Genomic DNA, 22,155 nt, shown 5'->3' with positions numbered 1-22,155 from the left:
TGATGCACCTGGGCGACACTGACAATGCACTAGACAAAAGGACACTATTCACTGTGAGGCCTGCACTTATAACAGCATTAGAAACCATCAACTTGGCACGGGACAGCTCACAGGAGAGATATAAACACACAGCCAACGTCTTCAACGTTTGCTTGAAACAAGAATGTAAACACATCATCAACAACGACATAAGAATGAACAAGAATGAACCCTTGAGTATATTCACGCTGCCAATATTCTTTTCGATTTTTTAAGCGTACCATCGTTTGGGAAGGATCTATGAAAACATCTAACGCCTTGACGTCTTCATCTTGTTTTTGAAATAAATTCAGAACAAAGAATGTGTTGATATATTGAAATATTGCAGGCGTTGGGCATTGTGTTTTATGCGATGAATTACGTTTGCAGCTAAATCTTCTTCCAGCTCATTGTGCTACCATCAAATGCAAAGGCTAAGGTAAACACGTTGAAATGATGAGAGTAGGTGTAAGTAATCTCTCATTTGCAATCAACTTAAAGAGGTTCCCGAGGGAACGTTTGAAAGGAGTGTCCAGTTCAGCTGCCGGTACGGTGTTTCCTTCAGGCTAGTTCTGGGACAAACACAAAGAAAGAAACCACGGGATAGGAAGGGTAAGTGTGTTTGGTAGTGCACGATCAGTTCATCATATTTAATGTTGTATGTTTAAATGTATATGTTTCTCAGAAAACTAGATCTATTTTGTATTTTTGTATTTGCAAAAGGCATTTGTAAAAAATAATTGGGTTATATTTCTGTATTTTAACGTTTATGAATCACTGTTAATAATAATAATAATTTACTACAAATTTGTAATGGTTCATTTAGGTGGATGTTTTACTTCTTAAATGGGAATTTTTAAACATTAATCATTATTATATATTGTACATCACTTGTTGGTACCCAGTATCATTGTTTGTCTCGGAAACATTCTGAAAGCGGATTTTTGCTCATTTTATCAACCACTGGATTGCTTGGCCCAGACAGATTATGGTCATGACAGGGAATGTTGTTTAATATTGAGTAAAACAACATCCACTCCTTATACATACAACGTGTACCACATACAAAGCACCGTCTAGGTCAAACGTTGAAGTCTGTATACATAGTAACATATTAGGGGCGGTGGGATAGCCTAGTGGATAAAGCGTTCGCTCATCACATGAGTACAATGTGTGAAGCCCATTTCTGGTGTCCCCCGTATTATTGCTGAAATATTGCTAAAAGCGGCGTAAAATTCACTCATATCAAGGCCACTCACTCACTACTAAGAAACACACTACTAACTTGTCCTCCATTACCTGTACTTGTGATGTGACACTACTAACTACTAACTTGACCTCTAACTTGATTATTATCTGAACCTGTGATATAACACATAACTAACTTGACCTCCATTACCTGTACCTGTGATGATGACCTCCAATCTGAACCTGTGATATAACACATAACTACCTTGACTCCATTACTTGATGTAACACTCCTCCATTATCTGAAACTGTGATGTAACACATTACTAACTTGACCTTCAGTACCTGTACCTATGATGTAACACATTACTAACCTTACTTCTATTATCTGAACATGTGATATAAACATTACTAAACTTGGCCTCTATTATCTGAACCTGTGACGTAAGACATTACTAACTTGACCTCTATTATCTGAACATGTGATATAAAACATTAGTAACTTGACCTCTATTACCTGAACCTATGAAGAAACACATTACTAACTTGACCTCTATTATCTGAACCTGTGATGTAACACATTACTAACTTGACCTCCATTACCTGAACCTGCAATGTAACACACTACTAACTTGACCTCTATTATCTGAACCTGTGATATAACTCATTACTAACTTGACCTCCATTACTTGAATCTGTGATATAACACATTACTACCTTGACCTTCATTACCTGTACTTATGATGTAACACATTACTAACTTGACCTCTATTATCTCAACATGTGATATAAAACATTACTAACTTGACCTCCATTATCTGAACCTGGGATGTAACACATTACTAACTTGACCTCTGTTATCTGAACATGTGATATAAAACATTACTAACTTGACCTTCATTATCTGAACCTGTGATGTAACACATTACTAATTTGACCTCCATTACCTGTACCTATGATGTAACACATTACTAACTTGACCTCCACTCCCTGTACCTGTGATGTAACACATTACTAACTTGACCTCCACCACCTGTACCTGTGATGTAACACATTACTAATTTGACCTCCATTATCTGAATCTGTGATGTAACACATTACTAACTTGACCTCCATTATCTGAACCTGTGATGTAACACATTACTAACTTGACCTCCATTACCTGTACCTGTGATGTAACACATTACGAACTTGACCTCTATTATCTGAACATGTTCTATAAACATTACTAACTTGGCCTCCATTATCTGAACCTGTGATGTAACACATTACTAACTTGACCTCTATTATCTGAACATTACTAACTTGACCTCCATTATCTGAAACTGTGATGTAACACATTACTAACTTGACCTCCATTATCTGTACCTGCAATGTAACACATTACTAACTTGACCTCCATTATCTGAAACTGTGATGTAAAACATTACTAACTTGACCTCCATTATCTGAACCTGTGATGTAACACATTACTAACTTGAACTCCATTATCTGAAACTGTGATGTAACACATTACTAACTTGATCTCCATTACCTGTACCTGTGATGTAACACATTACGAACTTGACCTCTATTATCTGAACATGTTCTATAAACATTACTAACTTGGCCTCCATTATCTGAACCTGTGATGTAACACATTACTAACTTGACCTCCATTACCTGAACCTGTGATGTAACACATTACTAGCTTGACGTCCATTATCTGAACCTGTGATGTAACACATTACTAACTTGACCTCCATTATCTGAACCTGTGATGTAACACATTACTAACGTGACTTCAATCACCTGAACCTGTGATCATTTTTTGGGTTAAAACTATAACCGTACAATTTTAACCATTTCAGTATCATCATTATCTTACTAAAACAGATGCAAATATTCCTTCATGGGGGACGTGGTGTATACCTACCCAATAGCCTGTTAACGAGGAAGTCCACCCCGTTATCGTACAGTTAACTATGTCACAACTCCACAGAGATTACTCTGTTAGCCTGTAGACGAATGTCCACCACTTTAAGCCCACATATGGCCTTGTTAACGAGTGAAATATTGTCGTCAGATTGGACATTTCTCGTTTTCATTTCAGATTCGGTGTTAAGGGATTGCAAAGGTAGCCATGGCAACTACTCTGTCAGTCGCAGCCTTGTTCCACAACCTTCTGCCTACTGACCTTGACCCTGAAACCTCGTTTTCTGCTGCTCACTGTGTGAACACCTGCTTCTATAACCGGACATGCGCATCAGTGTTCTATGACCGTAACCGGAAGCTGTGTTACCAGAGTGATCTTTGGTTTGATGAAGCAGTGGCGGGGCTGATTCAGCAACCAAGTGTCTCCTACATTACATTTATACGATGTAAGTTGCGCTCTGTGGCTTCACACGTTGTTTTCGAAATTATACTATACTCATAACCTCTAATGTAGCAGAGAGTGCGACTTAAGCATTATTCCATCGAGGCTCCAAAATGGTATTACACTTTGTACCCATATCAAGGAATCGACCTCATGTATTCCGCGAAACGTACAGTCGCTCTAGCGTTGGGGAAGCCGACAGGTTAAAGTGTTCGCTGGTCACGCCGAAGATCGGAATTCGATTCCCCGGATGGGTACAATGTGTGAAGTCCAGTACTTCTGTCTACGGTTTTGATATTGCTGGAACAGCGCATTATTATTATCATAGGATATTTATATAGCGCACATATCCACGCAACTAGTACATGTTCAAGGCTGAAGTGTTTCCTTGATCAACTTATGTCTTTTTTCTGGCATTCTTTTAACCAACTCAACTCCCTGGGGAGTATTCAACTCATGCAGCCTGTTAAGCGCAGCGAGTTATCGCACAGCCTCATCCTCACAAGGTACCCATTTTCAGCTGGTTAACTGGGACACTCAGTCACAGTATGTTGTCCAGTGATGCTGCAATTTACTATACCCGCAACTAGGTGTCTGCACGTGTTCGTGTGTCCACCATCTGGTCACCTACCGTCGGATGAGTCAGTTCTTTAAAGAGCACAGGGTTGTGTACTGCATTCTATGGGTTGGGCCAGTGACAACACTGAAAGAACCTGCAAGTAATGTTAGCTCCAAGGTTTTTACACCCAGTCACAAGTGGGGATCGATCCAGGCATCTGTCGCTTACCAGCGCGGCGCCTTAGACAGCTTGCCTTACCACACTCATTCCTCACTCACTTACACAGTGGGTGAAAATATTTCGATGTTGAGAATAACAGAACAACTGATATTGAATAAAAAGTATAACGCTCTGACAGTAAGCATCTGTTAAACATCTGTTAAAACAAAATCATATTTAGTTAGTTAGAAGAAACGTTTAATGATTCACGCTAAGGGACCGTTCATAATTTATGGGTTGATGAAGATTTTATGGAGAAGCATGTACAATGTGACCTACCGCACACACACACACACACACACACACACTTAAAATGTATGTACAAAATAAGGGCCCCCCCACCATGTCATGTACAAAATCAATTACACACACACACCCCCTTCCCATAATTTCTAAGCATAATTTTAAACATAATTTTAAGTACAAAATTGCTGACCCCCCAGGCACCTGTGTACAAAATTGCTGACCCCCTAGCTCCCCAGAGCAAAATGGGTGAGCCCCCTTAAAATCTTCACTCACTACTAGGTATTTGGCCCAAACTAGATTAGTTACAGGTCAGCTTAATTGTTTAGAATACTGGTCGTTGTGACATGGAGACAAACAAAACAAAACGTACTTTGTTATGAAGTATTTAAGAGAGGTCTGATGTTGTCTAATGCTACAATGCCTTCACCAGCTGATTGTCCGGAGAACTGGATCTACCACAAGCCAACGGGCAAGTGTTTCTATGCTGGAAGTGAGGCAGTCACTAACGCTGCGGCCATTGCATTCTGTGCGTTATATGGAGGAAGACTCTTTAACATCTATAGCGCAGAAGAGGATAGGATCCCATATACATTGACCTTTCGATCCGGTATGTATATCAACTTTTCACCTTGCTAGTTCACAAAGACTTGGGATCCTCTGCGTGGTCATGTTGTACGTTGGGCACTGTGATAATGTCTTGCTTAGTGTTAAATCAGGCTTCATCTGTTAACATGCACTAACCTGTTTGTAGTGAGTGATTTGGGATTTTGAGACCCAGTTACGTGGTTTTGGACCGAACGAGCTCAAAAAGAAACTGCGCATCAAATCTTTCTAAATAACAATCCTGAAAAGATTCAACGTAAACGTTAACATGTGGATACTGAGATCATACGACGGCAGAACTGACCATACAAGTCCAAATACGGGGTAGAGGTCAACAATGTCACAAACCCCCAAGGATGCCCACTGTGAGGAGCCGACGCATATAGTCTAACAAATGGGCATGGAAGGCTTGTTGAATGGCTTGCCATATTCTCTGCCACTCTGATGCCAAATCACGAACGTTGTCTGTCGGATTTGGTACAAGGTGTAGATGTCGCTCCATTTCATTCGACAATCCACTTAAATGCTACTGCTGACGAAGCCATTCCTAAGTCTTCTGCAAACCCGCACATATGCAAACCATGGCTTCATACAAATTGTAAACATGATAGAGAACATAGGAAGAAGGCTGAAACATTTGAACGAAGTCGATGAAGAAATAAAGATATAAGAAAAGTCTACCGCTACACTCATTACACTGTGCGTAGCGGTAGAATTTTCTAGAATCTTTCTTCACCGACGTGTCCACCAAATCAGCGAGTCTGACCACTCGATCCCGTTAGTCGCCTCTTACGACGAGTATGGGTTGCTGAAGACCAATTCTACCCGAGATTTTCACAGGTGTAAATCAAAGGGCTCGGGCTAAATCTACCACACATATTGCTGGGCAGTATATCAAAGTGGAACTAAATGGTTTCTCTCATGTGCACTCAGAATCGTCACGTAACCATCCCCTAAGCCATTCCTCACCATCATGCATGCTCCCAACACGTCTGTAGACACTTTGACACTGCCACAACGGGAAATGTTAAATCTGGACTATTCGGCAAAACAACAGTCCTCCACGACATCCGAGACAGACAGACATGATTTCGGCACCACCTTTGCCGGTGTTCTCGTTGACGTTGTGTCAGGATAGACGGAAGGCGGGACGACGTGGTCGCATCTCGTAATGACGTAAGCGGTTCCTGACTGTGTTGGTGTGGATACGCTGACGTCGTGGAAGGATCTGAGCAGTGGTCATTGCACTAGCTGTGGCATAGGCAACTTCATCATTGTTCTGATAACGTCACAACGGTGTGAAATGGTGGTTCAGTGGCAACTACCTGAGATTGAGACATTCCCCTACAGACCATCCTATAGCCCCATGACGTTGTTCAGTCGTGAGTCATGCATGATGTGCGGTTCATTAGCCGTATATTGTTCGAAGGATCAAGAGTCAAATATACTCTATGGATAGGAAGTATAAGCGTTAGGAACACTTTTTAAGAAACTTTTCATAGACATCTTATGAACGCACCACCATTTCTCTTTATCATCACCCCTAAACACAACGCATGGAATGCACGTGCACAATGTACAAGGCTTGCCCGCCTCATATTGCCCTACACCTCGCCTTAGGCCAGTTCTACCACCCCTATCATAATAATGGATATTACCCAATTGGCTGTTAACATTAAACAAATAGATCTTGTACATTGTCTGTGTGACATGACGTACTCATCTACTTACATTGCTTATCTGCTTATTTTCCTTCTTTAATCAACCATACATGTTTTGATGGTATAAACATGACTTGATCATCTTCTTTAATCAACCATACATGTTTTGATGGTATAAACATGACTTGATCATCTTCTTTGATCAACCATACATGTTTTGATGGTATAAACATGACTTGATCATCTTCTTTGATCAACCATACATGTTTTGATGGTATAAACATGACTTGATCATCTTCTTTAATCAACCATACATGTTTTGATTGTATAAACATGACTTGATCATCTTCTTTGATCAACCATACATATTTTTATTGTATAAACATAAGACGGTCATCTTCTTCTTTGATCAACCATACATGTTTTGATTGTATAAACATAAGATGGTCATCTTCTTCTTTGATCAACCATACATGTTTTGATTGTATAAACATAAGATGGTCATCTTCTTCTTTGATCAACCATTCATGTTTTGATTGTATAAACATAAGATGGTCATCTTCTTCTTTGATCAACCATACATGTTTTGATTGTATAAACATAAGATGGTCATCTTCTTCTTTGATCAACCATACATGTTTTGATTGTATAAACATAAGATGGTCATCATCTTCTTTGATCAACCATACATGTTTTGATTGTATAAACATAAGATGGTCATCTTCTTCTTTGATCAACCATACATGTTTTGATTGTATAAACATAAGATGGTCATCATCTTCTTTGATCAACCATACATGTTTTGATTGTATAAACATAAGATGGTCATCTTCTTCTTTGATCAACCATACATGTTTGATTGTATAAACATAAGATGGTCATCATCTTCTTTGATCAACCATACATGTTTTGATTGTATAAACATAAGATGGTCATCTTCTTCTTTGATCAACCATACATGTTTTGATTGTATAAACATAAGATGGTCATCTTCTTCTTTGATCAACCATACATGTTTTGATGGTATAAACATGACTGGATCATCTTCTTTGATCAACCATACATGTTTTGATGGTATAAACATGACTTGATCATCTTCTTTGATCAACCATACATGTTTTGATTGTATAAACATAAGATGGTCATCTTCTTCTTTGATCAACCATACATGTTTTGATTGTATAAACATAACATGATCATCTTCTTTGATCAACCATACATATTTTTATTGTATAAACATAAGACGGTCATCTTCTTCTTTGATCAACCATTCTTGTTTTGATTGTATAAACATAAGATGCTCTTCTCATCATATTCTGCAATGTCGTATATATACCTCTGCAAGTTTCACACTCAGCGTCAAAATGGCAAATCTTGAGAGAGCTGAGTTTGTTACTTCACAGAGAGGCGGTCAACACATCCTCCTGTTGAGAATGAAGATCTCATCAGAATGATAGCCTCATACACAGTAGCCTCAACACAGTAATTACTTCACCATTTGACCATGGTTGGAGAATTTGTGATGGTCAGCTTATCGTTATTCTGATGTTGAGAGATCCTGCTCCCCATGGATTGGTTGAACTGACACCGTGTAAATGCAAAAGTCAGCATGCCAGCAGAGAGATCTCTGTCAATGCAGACAGAATGATCTGGTGCGCACAGAGGCCTGCATGTCTTTGTATGGCAGGTGATTGTTGCCCGAACACCTTTGACTTGTTCCCAGTAGATGACTCCGATTCTGACATGGAGAAACATATGATATGAAATGAAAGTTAAAAGGAGGGTTAACTGTAAGCTTCTGAATGTATTAGAAGTGATTAAGAGTTATCTGATAGAACAATACGAATAGCTACAACCAGAGCTTAGACGCAGTTATCGGTCATGAAGCATATTTTTCAAACACTTTTGGATTATGTTATTTCATCAAATATGTTAGTAATGTGAAGCTCTCATTGACCATATCATTAAAGTTTAGTTCTATTCCAATACTGTATTAAACATTTAACACCAAATGACTTGTTTGGTTTTTATATCTGTACAAATTTAGTCCTCCACTATGTATAAGTAGTAAAACTACAATGGCGGCCATTTGGAAATTTTGGTAACATATAAAAATTCCTAATAACATGTTGTCACTCTAGAAGTAAAGAGGAAACAAAAAGAACTTGGTTTAGTTACAAAATTAATGTTAACTTTCAATGAATAAATCACCACCACACATTTTCATGAAAAGTCGGAAAAACGCTAAAATACCACTGTCTCAAAGAATAAAGTGTAGGACATTACAGTACCACGATATGACCATACAAAACCATTCGTTTTGTGCCCAAGCCATCACTCTAGGAGAGACAAGTGTCAAAAAACATCAAAAGTATCATCTTTGGATGTAAATGAAAGCATTCGATGTTCGTTTTTATGTAAATTTAAGCGCTGAGAAGGCAAAACAGGACAAAACAAAATGGCGGCCATTTTTAACTTTTTTCAAAAACAAAAATATGTCAAATAATTTCTACATCCTTTAGCAATACACAGAAGTCAAAGTAAAGGTGATCAGATTGATAGTAATAAAACTATCCATGATTAACTTTGAGGTGTTGTCGGGCAGCAAACCAAATGTGACGAAAATGCTCGGAGACCCCCACCACATATAATGGCCTGTTAAAAAAACTGATACCACGATCTGAGAGTATTACAGGCCATTTCATGAGCCCAAGACGACATACTAACTGAAAATAGTGTCAAACAAAATCAGTACTGGGGAGGCTACGATTTCAAATTTTTCAGCTGCCTCCTCCTGGACTATTTGTTTGAAAATGAAAATCGTACACGTGCAAGTATCACGTCATACACCAATCATCTTTCAAGAGCGATTACAGTACACACAACTATGGTCATAAGGAAGTGCAAGTGGTGATGCACTCTCAAAACATTCATTATTATCATATCAACATTGATTGACTCTGATATATCTCCCATTGTTTTCAATCGTAAATTAAAATGAAGTTCCCTACTTTTGGGAAGAGTACAATTGAGCTACACAGATCGACAAACGTGTTGCACGTGTTCACTAACGTCACGAAACGTAGTGCATGCACATACAATGCATGTTCAGTTCAATTCACTAAACCGTGATTTACACCCAGACATATGCATAGTTCCGATAACGTTTCTATTTACTATGTACACAGTTTCATTTTGTGGCTGAGAGGCTACTTGAAGTTACTTGTTTAAATTGATTTCGTTTGTACTTGACTTACAGTTTTACTTCGTTCTCACTTTTCGTCATCGGGACATAAACGTAATATTTACTGAGCCCTTGAACAGCATATGAATGTTATCGATATTCCTCCCGGAAAGACATAACACATACATTTTTGCTTGTAGTTCTCGGTGGGTTCTGGATCGGAATGTTTGGGATGGCAGCAATTGGTACTGGCACGAGGAACATCGTTCCGAGGTAAACGGCTACACCAACTGGAAAGATGACATCGGAACACGCACCTGTTCTAGGTATAGCACTTCCGCTCTCAAATGGAGGACATCCAACTGTGATAGCATCTCCGGTGATGATAAACTCAACTTGTGTGAAGTGGTGCTGAGAGCAAATTATTGCAGCACCTAATACTGAAAAGAATTCATTTGGTGATGTGTGGATTTACATGGGATTAAAACGTTTACAACATGGTTGATATTATTTATTTAATTTATATATTAGTTTGTTTGTTTATTACAGCACCTCGTCAAAGACATTGCCAGTGGGAATGTCTAATGCATTGTATGAGATTTAGCCCCTGCTTAAGTAGGTTGTCTGAATGAACATGAAACATTTTGGTATATGACGTATATATGTTAAAATTATATTTCCACTTTGATATACTGCCCAGCGATATGTGTGGTAGATTTAACCCGAGCTCTTTAATTTACACCCGTGAAAATCCCGGTGAGAATTGATCTTCAATAACCCATGCTCGTCGTAAGAGGCGACTAACGGGATCAGGTGGTCAGGCTCGCTGATTTGGTGGACACATGTCATCGTATCCCAATTGCATAGATCGATGCTAGTGCTCTTGATCACTGGATTGTCTGGTACGGACTCAATTAATTTACACAGTGGCGTCATATAGCAGGAATATTGCTGAGTGCACCGTTAAACAACAGACGAAACAAAACCGATCTTTGATTTACTGTTCGTTTTAACAGTCCTCAGTAGTTTAAAGAGGAAATTTACTAGAAGTGACTTGGTCTGTGTTTACTCTTCCCACCAATGTGAGGCAGCTATGTGGAAACATATGTATAATAATTCTGTACGTAGTTACCTTCTCATCTCAAGTGAGTGTTGTTTTTTTAAATTCTGCAGTCCCTAATGCTATATGCAGCGTTTAAAATTCTCGCCTGCCCGACCGTCCGGAACGGTCTACTTTCATCTCGGACGGTCAAATTTCAAAAGTATCCTGTCCGGTGGTCTGGTAGATGTTTTCGCCCCTAAAAGTAAATATATCATAACATCAGACAGGTTCTCTTGTCGTCAGTTTGAGGTGCATTCGTAACTACTCGTGTCATTCCGGCAAGCCAGATGGCGTCTTCTTGTAGGTCACGGAAAGAGATGAGTAGTTCATTGCGATGCCTACACACAGTAAAGTATTCAGAAACCTGATTTGTTGTTTGTTTTTCATTGTTGAAAACCGGACAGGCAGGTTTGTATCCGGACTGGTAATTTTTTAAAGTTACCAGTCCGGCTGTCTGGCTTGGGATTTTGGGAGTTTTAAACACTACTATATGACAAACTAGAGGCTGATTTAATGAGAAATGTCCCACACGTTTTAAAATTGTGATGACAAAATCTACCAAGTCACCGAGCCCGAGCATAGTTCACGACATACGTGCACCACAGTAAAGTTCCAAATTTCACCGTTAAAAGGTGGTGCTTATTGTTACTTATCTCCCCTTATGACTGAGGGGCATATCCAGGTTACGCTACCTGAATACAAATATCTTGGCACAATCATAGATGACAAACTACAATGGACTCCTAATACTGACTTCATATTTAAGAAATGCCAACAGAGACTATATTTTATGCGTAAGTTAAGCTCTTTTAATGTTAGCAAGGATGTTTTGATTCTATTTTACCGTTGTTTTGTTGAAAGTGTTTTAACTTTTTCTATACAATGTTGGTACGGAACTCTTAACGTTAAATGTAAATCTTACCTTCATAGAATTGTTTCATTAGCAAAATCTCAGGTGTTGATTTACCCTCTCTTTTTACAAGCCGTGCAATACGCCTCTCAAGAAGGATTTTATCTGACGATACCCACGTTTTATTTCCTGAATATGCCCTCTTACCATCCGGCCGGCGATACACAGTGCCACGTTTTAAAACTAATAGATTTAAGAACTCTTTTGTGCCATCTAGTATTAGGCTCCTAAATGATTGTTAGATTTTGTTATACCTCTGCGAACTGTATATTCTATGTACATGTATGTGCCATGTATCTTATTTAATTCTATTGTGCACTTTCAAATGTAAAAAAGAATTCCTTCCTGTGGGTAATAAAGTATTGTCATTGTCATTAAACGCCATCCATTTGACCTCGCCTCAACGCAATCGACATTAACGGCACAACAGACAAAGTCTAGATATGTCTAAATTGTTTAAATTGTCTTCATTTGAAGTTAATTGTCGAAGTGGTCTGGTGCAAACACGCTCATTGTCGCGACGGTTTATACTGTCTGTAGTCTGTATGTGCATGGTAAGGGGAGATAACTCGACTGATAACTAATTTGGAATGTAACCCGAATTTGAAGGGTTTTACGTGCTATTTTATATAATAAAGCGTAAATCTCTTAGAAGTATCCTATTTTGTTTTTGTAAATGAAGGAAACATTTACGTATGATTTTTGTGTGACATTATCAAGATCACGGTTATCCGACCAAAAGGTGAAAAGAGTTGGAAACACGAGATATCATCAGCATCTGTCTCTCACCTGTCATCGGGGTGATGAGTCCACTGTAGTATCATGGTTGCTGATGCGGCGTTACACTATATTCACTCACTCACTTAACCCCGTGGAAAGGACATATCTCGGTGACAGTAACCTCGAAAGAGTACGACAGTGAGTGAGTGAGTGAGTGGGTGGGTGTTTTGATACTTAGCTATATTCCCGCATTTATCACAATCCACTGGACTTTCTAAATACATTTATATGCTAAATTGAGAGCCAGAGATAATAAACAATCACCAAATATTTCATGACACTGAAAATGTTTCGGCTTTACATCACTGTTTTTTCTTGCACAACGTTATTCATACATCTAATATACTGATTAATTTCCTTGTTTCAAAATCCTCCTAAAAATACACTTTTCACAAAGGTTCATTAAGCAAGATTTTGAGAAAGGTTTTAACTAATTTTAGTTGTGGACGTGTTACAATAAAATAGCACTTAAAAGACGGCTGTTAACTTAAACGACTTCGTTTAATGCAACACGGTTTTGATAATTAATTAAGTAAAGTAATTAATAAATGGAGTCTGATGGACATTGGAGCTGAAGGACACGCAGGTGCCCTTAAAATGCAGGTCGAGTAAACAAGTGGGATTAATAAACAATGTTGTCGTTATTTCCTTCAGACACGTTGAGCATCGTATTTACCCTTAGAAGTCAGCTTGGAATAGAAACAAATCTACTCTATATTGTCAAGAGAGTTGTATCGTTCAATTAACCGGTCATTTTGAAGAGAGAAGCATAATTAATGAATCGTTTATTTTGTTTCTTTCCACACTCTACATCATACAAATTTCTTTCATTTATTGATAATGGTTCTAATGCCTATAGAAAATGACTTACTGGGTTAGTAATATTCCTGGAGAGTAATCTGGAGTGCACGTGTTAGGAAACATGTTTATAAAGCCAATAATACATTAAGATAATTAAGATTATGACCTGGAAAACTTGTATATCACAATTATCCTGTGCAAAACGATAGGGCAGAATGAACAGAATGGTAAATGTAGCTATTTCCGGGTTTATTCCATTTGAACCGAACAAACATACTTTACAAAGGAACAAACCTTAGAAACAACTGTTTTTCAACTACATATATATAGTCTATGTAACTAAAAGGGACAAAAACATATTCATAGCCGTATATATTCTCTAGTAACCTCAACGACCATTGTACGATACCGATTATGACATAAGGATGTGTTATGTTTGTTTGTTGTTTGACACCGCACTCGGCAATTTTCCAGTCTAGTGATCAGCAGCATGAACATCGATCTGCACAGATGAGATTCAATGACATGCGTCAACCAAGTTAGCGAGCTCGATCACCGGATCCCGTTAGTCGCCTCTTAGGACAAGCATATGTAGACCAAGTCTAGGTTGTGTTCACGAATCACTGTCACATGTGGCGGACACAACGTGTTCGCGAAAAGGTGAACGGATCCTGTCCCCCCTGTGGAACTCTTCATAAATACATGCAAAGGCAAGTCAATTGTTCAAAATAGCTTTGTAAAACACGGTTTAAGCATTGTGTATATTTATTCAAACTGAAGGCCTCTCATATCGATATTTCATGGTGTGTGCTATGCCTCAGGAAGCTCTGTGTGGCTAGGTGCCTCAGCTACTTGGCTGGGAACCATGCCCTGATCAGCCCGAGGACATTGTGTTTGCAAAGGATAATCTTGGGCACAGGTGACACAGGATCTGTTTTTATATCTCGAATTTGAAATAAGTGGGCAAATATATATGTAACACGTATGTCTCATTCACTGATCGCGAAAACCTGGTATCATATATACACGAAGAACTTAAGCACCCCTGTATTTCTGCACTGATAGGTTTTCCACACTTACATAAACTTTCTGAGTTTTTCTGAGGAGTTTTCTGACACGTATGATCAATTGGCTCATAAAAAAAATAAAAAAATGATTGGAATCCATGTTGCTTTTATGATAATTGCTCATTTTAAATAAACCCACTGAATTTCATACAAAACCATGTCTGCACAAGTATGACCCTGGAATGTATGATGTTGAATTTATTGGTGAATGTGAACATGATTCAAGGTCAATGCGGAGTGTACCTCTATGTGACTGTATAGCAGTCACCACTCTCCTCCTTATAACTAGGGCTTCCACGGGTACTCGAGTACTCGAGGACGAGTCGGGTCTAGCTGGACTCGAGTCCATCTTCAAGGACTCGAGGACTCGAAAAGGGGAGATAACTCGGATTATTTGACGTTGACAGACTGTCTGCCATGTGCTAAGCATGAGCGGCCGTTAACGTCTAATATTAAGATAAGATATAACTTTATTATCCCGGAGGAAATTCTTATACATCCAAACTGTCTCAAAATGAATATATACACAGTTCACAAAAATATACACAATAATTACATGCTCAAAACGAATGTTATTTACAAATAAAACTGACATGATATAATTCAAATAACCACATGGTAAAGAGGCTGAATAATTCTAGTTCTAATCACATGATGGTGATTCAAAATATTTGTTGCATTCACGAATACTTGATGGTATGAAAGACTGTCGAGCTCTGTTTGTTTTGAGGGAAGGTAATCGACAGCAGCGTCCAGAAGGAATTAGTTCAAAATGGTGAGATCAAATATATCAACTATCAAATCTAATTTTAGCTGCCTTTTTGACAATGTGGCGCTCATAGATAAAGGGAGTATACTCGAAAGACAACCCAGAAATTTTGCAAGCAGTATTAACAATTTTGAAAAGTTTGTTTTTGTTGCGATGAGACAGATCCCCATAACAACATAGGAAATTGTAGGTCAACACACTTTGAATAAAGGTTTGATAAAAAACTGTCATTACGGTTTTGTCAATGCCTTGACGATAATAATGTTCAGAATCAGAAATTAGGCCAGTAACAGTGGCGTCATCTGCAAATTTCACAGTGAACAAGTCATATATTGACAAGTAACAGTCATTGGTATACAAAACGAAGAGTACGGATGAAGGAACACAGCCATGTGAATCTCCAGTAGAGGTTGAGAGCAAAGAAGATTGATAGCCATTGACACTGACATACTGAGTTCTATGTACCCTGAATTCTTTAACCCATCTGATAATGTTTTTATTAACACCTAGATTAAATAGTTTACTCCTCACACGGTGTAGCTGTATGGTATTAGTTGCTACAAGTCTGCAGATGAGAGTAAATATTAAAGATCGTTTGAGATTTCACTTCTTAAAATGATTAGGTAACTATCTTGACAATTGATAGACATGGAGAAAGATAAAAAATCAAATGTATGGGCGTATCTTGATCTGGATAGTGAAAAGAGCAAAATAACCACATGCCGCCTGTGCGGTATATCACTGCGTTTTGCAGGCAGTACAAGAAGAAAAAAACATTTGTCAAGTAAACATCCAAATACTGATTCTGACCAATAGGAAATGTTAGTCACATGGCGATATGAAGTCGGAAAGAAGTAAGTGTTCACTTGTGTGATCGGAACACGTCATGCAATTTACGCTATCGCTTGCTTAAAAGGTATGAATTTCGAGTACTGGGAAAATGGACTCGTTGAAGCCCTACTTATAACCCATGTCCTGATCATCTGAAGGCAATCTATGCCACTCCTCGTGTAAAGCAGCTTCCAATTGGGGCAGGTTCTGTACAGGAGGATCCCTTTGTTGCCCAGATATGCTCCAAAGGGTTAAGATCGGGACTCATTCAATCGTGAGATATGTCAGAACTAAGTTCTTTGTATATCACTTGAGAATGATATAATGAGGAAATTGTCCCTAATCGGAATCGTAAAACCGATTTTCCTTCATTTTTTTATATTTCCACTGTTTCTTTTCATACAGAACCAAATAGGATCTGCCATCTAATAGGTTCTGTTATAGCCTATTAAGTAAACTGACTGACTGACTGAGTTGAGTTTTACGCCGCTTTTAGCAATATTCCAGCAATATCACGGCGGGGGACACCAGAAATGGGCTTAACACATTGTGCCCATGTGGGGAATCGAACCCGGGTCTTCGGCGTGACGAGCCAACGCTTTAACCACGAGGCTACCCCACCGCCCCTATTAAGTAAACACAGTTTGAGATGGTAATGTTAAAACAATAACGTTTGTCATGAAGAATGACAAGGTTATTTGTAAAAAGTTAATGAAAAGCTGTAATTAATAATTAATTATAATGAATTATATATAATAATTAACTGTTTTCACTCATTCAAAATGTTTTATGAACAAATTAACTTTATCGAACATGTATCCTACAATATATACTAGGAATTCACACACCCTGTTAAAATTAAACAAATATATTGGTGAAATTATTTTATTGATTTGGATACAAGTCGAATACCTTGAACTTCATATAATCTAATCACACTCGTATCGCCCGGATTCGATTCCCCACATGGGTATAATGTGTGAAGCCCATTTTGTGTGTGATATAATCCTCACTTGTTGTAAGTCAGTGTTAATGATAACTAAGATATATGTTATTGTAAATGCTATTTATGTCCTAGGTGGAACATATAAATGAACATAACGATATCTTCAACAATAGCAGCTGTTATGCAATGAGATAACATAATGACCTTTAATAAACGTTCCCTTCATCACCAAACTGTCTCTCGTTCTTTCTCACTGTTAATAGTGAATCCAAACATGTTGTTCAGCATTGGTCCAAGTGGGAAAAAGGCAATGACAAAGTGAAAAGTCTGCATGAATCAATAACAGTAAATACACCTACCAAACCTCTAACAGTGAGTGAGTGAGTGGGTGAGTAGGGGTTTACGCCGCTTTTAGCAATATGCCAGCAATATCACGGCGGGGGACACCCGAAATGGGCTTCACACATTGTACCTATGTGGGAAATCGAACCCGGGTCTTCGGCGTGACGAGCGAACGCTTTAACCACTTGGCTACCCCACCGCCACCAAATCTCTAACAGAGTTGGGGGCATCCATCTACATCCCCTGCAACATACTTTGGAATTTTTTTTGGTAGTAGGGTTGTAAACTTGCAGGAATGAGTGAGTATGGCTCAAAGCTACTTATCCGGCATACCACATAGAAAACAGTACAACACTTTGTTGAATAGTACTACACTTTAGTGAAACCAAAGATGTCAGTGGAATTATTTCTTTCAATGGGAAATGAGCGGTACGGAAAGTATACAATTATTAAAGGTAAATGAATGATCAGGGTAAGCATAAAAATGTATATATAGGTGTATAGACCCAACCCTTATATAAAAGAATATATAGTAATAGGGATTGGCCAATTAACACCTATATGTCTTTCTAACGCTGTTTTCAAGCGAGACACGCCTCTATGACGTTACACGTTTTCCATCCTTTCGTTGACTGCATATATTTAGCGATGTTGTAATATACTAAGCAGCAAATGAAACCTCAGTTTGGAATTTTCCTTCGCAGAAACGGATAACTGTAAACTCATTTAATGTTTTGATTGTATATTTTTGACAACATTTTCAACTTAACCTGAGCAAAGACATTCCTTCCCAAACTCAGAATGGAACCCAGGAAATGGTCTCAAAAACGCAACCTGATCTCGGAGATGATACGGTGTTCTCCGTGTTTTTCATGCAACTCATGCTGCACGTGCTGTTCACAAGGACCAGCCCTATAAAATACACCCCCAAACCTGGTTGAAACATTCACATTACAACGTCCGCTGGATGCCGCGACTCACGACAGCTCAGAGGAACCAGGCGCTAGGAAGACTTGAAACTGGCCACACTGCACAAGCCGTTGCCAATAACTTTGAAATCAACGTTCGGACAATCTACTGGCTGCAGCAACGTTTCCGGGCCACCAACACCACAAATGATCGGCCCCTTACTGGCAGACCAAAGGTGACCACAAGATGACAAGACCGCCATGTTGTGCGACAGCATGTACAGAATCCCTTCATGCAGGCATCCGAAACAGCACGCCAGACAGTGGGAACACACGGAAGACCAATCAGTACTGATACAGTACGCCAACGTCTTAACAGCGGGAACCTCAATTGCCGTAGACCTTACCGTGGACCTATCCTCACCCCTCGCCATCGGCGTGAACGCCTACCGTTTGCCCTAAAACACCAAAACTGGCGATACAGGCAATGGAGAACTGTTCTGTTCACAGATGAGAGTCGGTACTGCGTATCAACTGCAGATGGCAAAACAAGAATATGGCGACGACGTGGCCAGCGTTACTCAGACCAATGTGTTATGGAAAGAGACTCATGGGGAGGTGCAAGCATCATGGTATGGGATGGAATAGGCCTGAGCCAGAGAGTGGTGTCCTGTGGTGTTCCAGAACCTTGGTCCAGGGAGAGGAGGTGGCATCACAGCGGTGCGCTACATCGACCAAGTTCTCAGACCCCACGTCATATCACATTTTGCACGTCATCGGAACAACATTTTCCAGCATGATAACGCCCGGACCCATACAGCCAGAGCTACACGGGACTTCCTACAGCAGAACGGTGTCAACATTATGCAGTGGCCAGCCCTTAGTCCTGATTTAAACCCAATTGAACATCTTTGGGTTGAAATTCAGAGGAGACTGAATAATGCCATACCAAGGCCGAACACAGCCTATTTATTGCGCCAGGCCTTTCTCAGAGTGTGGTTCCAGGTGCCAATGGCCTTCATCAATCAATGGGTGCACTCTATGCATAGACGCTGTGCTGCAGTTATTGCCGCTCGTGGTGGTCACACTAGATACTGAAGTCAAGAGTCTGAATGGACTGCAAACGTTCACGTAATGTCTTGGAATTGTGCTGAGTTATTCATTGTTGTGTCAGGATATTGTACACAAAAATGCTTTTGATCCGCTTATTATGTCCATTTCTGTAATGATTTGATTACAGTGCCTATCTTATTTTGAATATGTACTGACGTTTCTTTTGCTGCTGAGTATAGTTGGGCAGGTCCGTTGTGTCAAAACAAAGCTATACAGTAAAACACGTCATGTTGTAGAGATACTAAACAATTTTCCCTTCTATATCGCTTCAAAACATTACCTGGACACAGATTAGTGATGCTGGATTGTTGTGCATACATGTGAAATATCACCCTTCTGAACGCCTTTGATAGAGCAAAAGTAATCTAACATGAAGTTTTTATGATGCTACTGATTGTAAAATGTCAGTGAGTGAGATGTTAAAGGTCCCATAATTCATAAATCCCATTCAAAGTAAACAAATCTGTGGCTCGAAATCAAACTAACGTAATCACGCGTCGTTTATGTGATTACAGTGGGGGAGTACAAATGTCTATTATTATAGTATGACCAGAAATTATTGAGAATTTTAGGAATATGTTTAATTGGATTTCTAGTATTTATAAACAACCTTGACCAGCTATCAAGTGCTTGGTTTCATTCAAGAGAGACAACTCCGTTAATCCTTTTTCATTAGTTTGTGAAGAGTTATCCCCCTTTGTTTACTTGCTAGCAGACGACATTTTCAGTGATCCTCAGTATGGATGATTTAGAGAAGAGGAAGTTGATTTTGGAGTATTATAACAAGAACATCAGATCAGCTAAAGTGATTTCAAGTAGAACAGGCATCCCTTTGTCCACTGTTTATCGTGTTTTGAAAAATATTGCAAATGGATATGACATTGAGCACCAGGGAGGCGCAGACCGTAGGCCCAGAAAATTGACTGTCGGTGACAGGAGGCGGCTTGGTATTCTTGTTTCTAAAAACAAACGAAGGAGTTCAGAAAACTTAAGGCTGGATATGATTGATAGAGGAACTGTGGCTGTCTGTAAGGAGACAATTAGAACTGAGCTGCATGCAATGGGTTGGCAGAAAAGTCGAGGAATTCCATCACCGATCATGAAACCTGAACAAAAGGAGCGAAGGTTGAACTGGTGCTTACAGCATAGAAATTTTAACTGGGACAATGTGATTTTCTCAGATGAAAGTTCTGTGTGGCTGTTTCCTAATACACTGAAATTCTGAACAAAAAACCCCTGAAAAACCTTTGTATCAGCGCCTAATGTACAGTACGAAATTTTAACGTTTGGGGTGGCATATCTGTGTTAGGGGCAACGCCCCTCTGTGTATTTGAAGGGAATATGAACAGTGGGCGGTACACAGATATTCTCGAGGGACATTTACTTTCATCTGCTCACGTGTTCTATGGAAATGTTTTGATTTTCCAGCAGGACAACCCAAAACATCGTTCAAAGCATTCACAGGCCTGGTGTCGGACCAAAAATATGACATTATTAGATTGGCCAAGCTATAACCCTGACCTAAATCCAATAGAAAATGTTTGGGGACTTATGAAGGAAAGTTTCAATAAGAGAAATCTGACAAATATTGTTGAAATGAAAGAAGAGGTGGTCCGATATTGGGACAGCATGGACCACGACTTTCTAACTTCTTTGATCAGAAGTATGCCCCGCCGTATTGAAGCCTGCATTGCTGCCTATGGTGACTTGACAAAATACTAACTGTTCACCTGTCTTTGAATCTGGAGTTATGTTCTGCTAATATTCACATTTAATACGCGAGTAATGAGTAAAAAAAAAAATTACAATCTTAAATTCTCAATAATTGCTGGTTGTACTGTAGTAGGTATTATCTCTCATTCGCGGCAAGGCGTTAGTGATGCGTTGTTCAGCCAATAGAAGCGCAGCGCTGCCCAGCGTATCGCCTAAACAACGCCGTGTGACCGTGGGTAAAAAATAATGTTTATGTTTTTTTGAGTCAGGTGTATAGCAACGGGAAGAGAATGACATCATGGAATATTTATAAATTAACTGGTTTAATTCGGTTTTAATTTTAACTATAAAACCATTTGATAATGAGTTGAGGGTATCACTTCCTGACTTCATTTAGAGGACAGCATTTTGTTTCAACAAGTTCAAGAAACGAAAAGTTTAGTCAGTGGCGGATCCAGAGGGGGGTATGTGTGTGTGGCAGGGGTTCGGACCCCCAACCCCCTGAAACACACACACACACCTTGAAAATTTCTGGATCCGCCTATGTTAGTGAACATTATGTTTATATACTAAATTTTTACATCATTACTACACAGATGTTTATCAACTTTATTCGCTCACATACCGAAACATGCGTTCATTATTACCTACAAGCTATATGATGATGTATAAAAGTCGTTATTACGAGATTAAAAAGTCGTTATTGCGACATTTAAAAGTCGTTATAACGAGACAATAAGTCGTTATTACGAGAATTTCTTCTTCTTCTTTTTTTTATACGCAAATGTCCCTTCGGGAGCGTCGTATGCTGGAGATCGCTTGTCACGCCAAAAGTTCGC

The 22,155-nt window shown here is 39.1% G+C and overlaps 1 protein-coding gene across 1 annotated transcript; it reads left to right on the top strand.

Moving 5' to 3' along the window:
• Window positions 1-446: 446 nt before the first annotated feature.
• LOC124261960 lies at window positions 447-11,002 on the top strand. Its single transcript, XM_046696320.1, has 4 exons — window positions 447-630; window positions 3,299-3,566; window positions 5,017-5,193; window positions 10,235-11,002. Exons 2-4 carry the CDS (start codon window positions 3,329-3,331, stop codon window positions 10,309-10,311), a joined length of 492 nt encoding a protein of 163 aa, XP_046552276.1. The 5' UTR covers window positions 447-630; window positions 3,299-3,328; the 3' UTR covers window positions 10,312-11,002.
• Window positions 11,003-22,155: the final 11,153 nt, after the last annotated feature.

Source organism: Haliotis rubra, unplaced genomic scaffold, assembly GCF_003918875.1.
Source record: "Haliotis rubra isolate DU_JTF1 unplaced genomic scaffold, ASM391887v1 Scf819, whole genome shotgun sequence".
NCBI lineage: Eukaryota > Metazoa > Mollusca > Gastropoda > Lepetellida > Haliotidae > Haliotis > Haliotis rubra.
Note: the sequence above shows the minus strand (reverse complement) of the source record. Positions and strands in the feature narration are given on the sequence as shown.